This window comes from Ilyonectria robusta (genome assembly GCF_021365365.1).
Source record: "Ilyonectria robusta strain PMI_751 chromosome Unknown BGZ61scaffold_70, whole genome shotgun sequence".
NCBI lineage: Eukaryota > Fungi > Ascomycota > Sordariomycetes > Hypocreales > Nectriaceae > Ilyonectria > Ilyonectria robusta.
In genome coordinates, this window is record NW_025764504.1 from 99,461 (window position 1) to 105,460 (window position 6,000).

The following is a 6,000-nucleotide window of genomic DNA, read 5'->3' on the forward strand; positions in this document are numbered from 1 at the left end:
GATGGCGGAACATCCCGTGTTGCGAAGACAACTCTTGACGATTTACCACTCACCTTGCGTTAATGCTGCTTCTGTGAGGCTTTGACGTATTTAGTGGAAGATCCGCACCTGTTCGCGAGTTCAATCAATTCTCCCTTTCCTTCTGCAACACCTCGCCTCGTCACCAGCAGGCATCTCACTTTAGTTCCTGAACATCCCGAAACCAGCCAAAAATGCGTTTCACTATTTCATGTATTTTGGCATCAGTTGCCACTCTTGCATTCCTGTCAAGCTCTGCTTTCGCACAGGGGGATGGCGATACCATGAACGACATTGACACTCTTTGCTCCGTCAACTTCTTCGAATCCAACATCAAAGCCATCGTCTGCATCCGCAGTGGCACCGACACGCAGCTCACGACTTCTTCTACATCGTATCTGTCGGGCAACAAGGATCACCTGTGCTGCAAGGCGGATAACATCTGCATGCTTTCTAACACCACCGTTCCGGAGGTTGCCTGTTATGATCCTACGTAAGTCACCCTGCGCAGGCCCGCTCGGCACTAATCCCATGTCGTGACTTGCATTGAACAAGAAGGCCACTGCTGACGTTGAGCGACATAGTGAAAAGACGGCCAATACTTTTTTCGACAGTGGTCCCTGCAAGCTCTCTAGCTCTGGTGACGGTTGCGCGTGGACTGGTATAAACCGCGGGGTTAGCTTCTCTACGGATGGCGTGACGAAGATTACGAGTGTTGAGGATGGTAAGGGTGTGACCGACAGCGGAAGCGGAAGCGGAAGCGGGAACGGGAGGGGAGAATCTTCATCTGCCAGTGTTGTATCAGGCAGCTACATTGGCATCCTCGCCATAGGTGCGTTGATACTGTTCTAGAGTGGATGGAAGTGCTTTCAAGTCAAATTTCCCCAGGCTTCCGAGCGACAACCTCGATAATATCCTTAAGAACTCGATCTGCGTGTGTCAAATACAAACCTAAGCGTCGTTAGCCTCCTAGTCTGGATGTCACGTATTGTGTAGCTGATGGTAAGACTCACCATGACCCGCATTCTCATACACTCTCAAATCCGTCCATGGCAGAATCTCCTTAATCACCTGCCCGCTTGATTCCAGCGACATTCCCGTATCCGCGTGGCCATGAAGCACCATGATGGGTGTTTTCTCTGCTCCGGTCGACTCCCCGAATCGCTTCAGCTTGGTGACCAAATCGTCCCAAAAGATGTCCGGCATCCGCACCAAAGCGACAGGGTCCGCTTGACACACCAGCCTCTCGTAGAACCATAGCACCCTCTCCTGGAACTCGTTGCCGGCCAGGTCCAACCGGAAGACGCTGCCCAGCTGTTCGGCAGCGAAGGCCTTGGCCCCCGGCCCCCCCCAACCCGGCCGAGAGAAAGTCCCAGACTTCAGGGAGCGGGGCCGCGGGGCACGCATCGCAACGGATGTTGTAGGGCATGTTGGGGCCTATCCAGACGAAGGCGCGGCAGTTGGCGCGGACGTACGCGGATGAGAGGTACGTGAAGACGGACTCGGGGCAGCCCATACTCGCTGCGACGAAGGCGAAGGGGCCAATATCGAGGCCGGCCAGGAGGGCGCTCAAGTCACCTGTCAGTGTCTCCCAGGACACGGCTGTGCTTCTGGGTGTCGATGGGTCGTGAGCACTGCCTGACGCTGGAGTCGGAGATACCGGACCGGCGTTCCAGTCGCTATTGCCGAATCCCCGTCGGTCCGGGGCGAGGACGCGGAAACCGTGGACCTGGACGAGAGGCATGAAGAAGTGGTCCCACATCCGGGAGGACATGGGCCAGCCGTGGAGGAGCACCAGTGTGAGGGGTTGGGCAGGGTCTGAGGCCGAGAGGAGGGGTTCGTAGTAGCGGTAGTAGAGCGAAGTGCCGTCAACGGGGCTCTTGAACGTGGGCATGTTGGCGTTAAAGTCGGTGTCAGAGTCGTTGGATCTTCAGATTGAAGCTTAAAATAGGTATGTAGTAGAGGTGCTTGGCCTTGATATTCTCGGAGTATAAGATGCTGTGTCTAGAGAAGCGGAATACACGCATCCTGAACCGGGTCCTTGATCTTATATCTCCATCCATCCTTACAACTTGAGTATAGTACCATCACAAGACTTGGACAGTTTACTACTTTCACCTTTAACAAGCGTTATGCCTATGCATTATGCCCATATCCTGCAACCATGACAGTATAATAAGACTACATTGACCAAGCATATTAGCATAAATGCGAAATACCATGCCTCGAATTTTCATTCGCTAAAGCACCGATTAGGGTTGTCCTGGTCCAAATCGAGATGTAAGCCCCGCCTCCTCCCGGCTCGTCTCAACTCCGTCCTCCGCCTCTTAGCAGCTCCCAATGCCTTGCCACCATTATTTCCTGCGGCTGACCCGATAGAGCATCCGATTAGATGCTTTCCTACTAGGAGATATAAGCCTCAGATCAATCCGACCACATACGCGTAGTCTGGTGCGGCTTCGGGCCGACCAAGCAAGACGCCTGTGCGACGCTTTTCTGTGCACCCTCTTAAGGAATAGCAGATGATTTGGGTGTTGGCCATTGTCCCTTTCTGCCGCTAAATTAATTAGCGTAACTCCTACAGGTAGAGCCTTTACAATCAGCCAGATATAAAGGATCTAGAGCTATCTTCTTAAGTATGGGATTCTAAAATAGATATTATCTAGCGGCATTAAATAGAATCTTAATGAGATTGTAGAACTAGCTGTAGAGGAGGCCTTTAAGAACCTTACAGCTCTTGTGTGTAGGTATAATAGTTATATTAACTGCATTACGTATTGTAATCTATAGGTATTCAGCTTGGCGGAGGGAGGCGATGTTAGATTTAACCAGCTCGGTTCAGGCCTCTCTGGGGTCTCCATGGGAGAGTGGAAATTGTTAGCCCACGGCCGCCTGTGGCGGCTGTGGCCTCAGGCAGCCGGGCCCCGTACAGCCCCTAATTCCCTTGCCTTAGCCAGCTAGTTACACATCATCAATACATACATCTTTGACCTCTCAACACTTCTTAATGGTCTAGACCTCGCTTCACAACCGTGAGTAGAGACGAATGTGGGGCTAGGCGAGCTGATTCCCAGCATTAGACCGGCCTCGACCGCCGGTGGTGGGCTGAAAGAAGGAGCAGGGGCCGGGAAGTGATCGACAGTTTGCCGCTAGTGACGCAGGTTCAGCCCATCAATCGTAACACCACGAAAAATAACCCCGAAAAAAAGCAAAGACAAGAGAAGGGGCCAGCGCGACACACAACAAAAGTGTAGGCAAGTGACAGAGGTGGGTACGAGATAGAGGAAGAGGGAAAAGTCAAAACTCACTCGCATTGGCGGACATCCTTGTCTCCTCCACTTTCCTCCACTCATCAATCCTAGTATGTACTAAGAAGCTTGACGAGGAAAAGAATTAGCAACAACGATGCACTGTCACGGCCTGGTTCACCGGACATTGGATAGGCTTATAATAGCTGTTGGCGTACCCAGTAATTGCAATCAATGCGATTATTGACTAATCTTTTGCCCTATGGTGTCACGGGCTGGGGCCCGGTATAGGGGCACGGGCTACGCCGTGCCGGTCCCGACCTGGCGTAGCCCGTGCCCCTAGGCGACATTGACCTTCCCTTCTGCCAGCTACCACCGCTCTGCAAGCGAGAGCTCTGCTCTATAGCTATGACTTCCCTAGAGCTAGCCCCTTCTCTCCTTCCTGCTCTTTAGTCTTAGACCAATCTACCGCACCCTTTCGTTGAACAAACTCAGGGCCAGCCCTTCACAGATGCCCATCCATTCATACCCTTCTGATCACTTCATCTACCCATTTTCTATCCACTATCACCATGGATGCCCTGTTCAACCGCGAATTTAAGTCCTACTAGGCAGCCCTTGCCGCTGCTCGTTTGGTGGGCAAGGAGCAGGGTTTTGGACTCAATATTCATCAAAAACGACCAAATGCCACCAATCTAACGAGGATTTCTATCTATTGCAATAAAGCCTGAACCCATATCCTACAACTGATCTAAGTGATAATGAGCTAGCATAGTGATCTTAAATAGGATAATAGATATATGTATTAATTATATTATAATACCTCTGATAATAAGGGTGCATTATGACTGTATGTATTGACAGCGTTGTATGTGTTGATGGTGTTGACGGCATTGTGATAGCTTCAAATTCGGGTTGTTGTATGTTATTCCTTGTTGCCGTTACGAGGTCTGAGACCCTGACTCAATTCGAGACCCTTGGTCATACGCTATTCCATTTCTATCACCTAAAAATATATGGCCGGCCTGGAATCTGACCGCGGAGGGCGTCAGCCACATCCTGCTGGCCACCTATCTATCGTAGCTTGATGCCCAGACCGTCCCTTCCTAAATCGTGGGGGTTTAATTTGGTTTCTGATATTGTGAACGGCCTCTAGTAACTGTATTCTAGCTATCTAGTCTAGGATGCTATTTACATCAAAGATGAAGAAGAAAGAAAGAAGTTCTCAAGTGCCCCTGAGCTGTGGACCGATTTCTCATCCCTGGCGCGCACGAGCCTAGTACGTCTTGCGGCACAGCCGCAAGGATATGGGCCCTGGTCCGTGACAGATATAATGTTTATTGTTTAAGAATGGTAGCTGCGAAATGTATATATGTTGTTGAATGGGATCCTATCAACTACTCTACAGCTGTTCGTCCCTCCAATTCACGACAACAATCAAACACTATCAAGGAAAAAGAAATAGACCAACTCTGTGTTGGCAGAGGATTAACGGGGGGTATAAAAGAACAATGACCTTTCCCAGCCTTCCTTTACAAGCCTTCCCTCATGATGACCGCGAGTTGTCTGGCAATTCCCACCGCTGAGTTGACTGATCTTGGGCTGTGTGCCTGTAAACGGGGGGAGGGCTCTGAGATTGCTCAGGCAGCTCGGGTGGTCGGCCCTCTCCGGAAACCTCTACGCGCGGGCTCGCTCCGTCCATCTCAGGGCGCCAGGTATTGTCGCCATTGACCTCGTGGTGCCCTGCGACCACGACCGGGGGATTCGGCGTCACGTTGGGGAAGGGGTGGATCTCCTGGCCGTCAATTTCACGCTTGAGGCCCTCGCTGGAGAGTTCGGTGGTCTTGAAGATTGGGGAGACTGCGGCGGAGACGCGTGACACGGCAGAACTGCCGACGGGTTTCCGGACAACGGGAGCAGCACTCATCGGAGGGGGTGTAGTAGAGATGTTGCTTGTGCCGGCCTCTTCGGAAGGCTGAGGACCCGGAGCCGCGTTGCGCCGTCTCCTCCTCCAGAACCACTATGCCAAAGCACCGCCTAATATAGCCACCACAGGGACTGCAACGCCAACGCCAATCTTCACAGAGGAATTATTACCGGAGTGGTTAATATCAAGGCTCGCGGGAGATCTATTCGGGTTTACAAATAAGGTCGACGTCGCGTGGATGGTTACTAGAATCGCCATCAGTTAGCGCTATTACCGCCTATTAAAGACACAGGTACAGTACCTGGAGCAAAAGTAAAGGCACCGTTGCTATGAGCAGCATGAACTTACCCAGCGACTTAGTGGCCCCCGCGCCTCCCTTGGTGGTCTGGGTAACAATCGTCAGCTGCGTCGTCATCTGCATAGAGCCAGAGTTAACCGTGCTGCTGGGCTACGCATCGGCGCTATAGCTATTGCTGCTGCCCGTGGATAAAGGCTCCGACTCTATTATTGCCTCAGCAGGGTTGTACCAGTCTGTGGCACCGGGTTGTGTAAATCCGGCACCTATACAGTAGGATCTATAGATGGACTGTATAGAACTGAGGTTAAGAGTGAGGTCGCCCCTGCTGTATATTGACGATGTACACTTGGATATCCAGTTGTCTGCGATAGATGCAGACGCGGCTGCTGTTGCGTAATAGTAATTATTCTCGTAGGGGTTGTTACAGCCTATGGTTAAACCTATGTCGGTGAGTATAGTATAGTATAGATATTTACTGATATACTTATGGCTGCTGGTGTTAAGAATAT

The 6,000-nt window shown here is 51.4% G+C and overlaps 3 protein-coding genes across 3 annotated transcripts; 1 reads left to right on the plus strand and 2 right to left on the minus strand.

The window, feature by feature from the left end:
- Window positions 1–302: 302 nt before the first annotated feature.
- Window positions 303–870, plus strand: BGZ61DRAFT_541694 (uncharacterized protein; the record flags this gene model as incomplete). The annotated part of the gene is made up of 2 exons (XM_046255074.1): window positions 303–511; window positions 603–870. The coding sequence occupies 2 exons, from the start codon at window positions 303–305 to the stop codon at window positions 868–870; spliced, it is 477 nt and encodes a 158-aa protein (XP_046094021.1).
- A 22-nt stretch (window positions 871–892) lies between these two features.
- BGZ61DRAFT_500716 (Alpha/Beta hydrolase protein) lies at window positions 893–1,912 on the minus strand (the record flags this gene model as incomplete). The annotated part of the gene is made up of 3 exons (XM_046251602.1): window positions 893–969; window positions 1,032–1,324; window positions 1,374–1,912. The coding sequence occupies 3 exons, from the start codon at window positions 1,910–1,912 to the stop codon at window positions 893–895; spliced, it is 909 nt and encodes a 302-aa protein (XP_046094022.1).
- A 2,900-nt stretch (window positions 1,913–4,812) lies between these two features.
- On the minus strand, window positions 4,813–5,193 carry BGZ61DRAFT_541696 (uncharacterized protein; the record flags this gene model as incomplete). Its single annotated transcript, XM_046255075.1, has 1 exon — window positions 4,813–5,193. One exon carries the CDS (start codon window positions 5,191–5,193, stop codon window positions 4,813–4,815), a length of 381 nt encoding a protein of 126 aa, XP_046094023.1.
- Window positions 5,194–6,000: the final 807 nt, after the last annotated feature.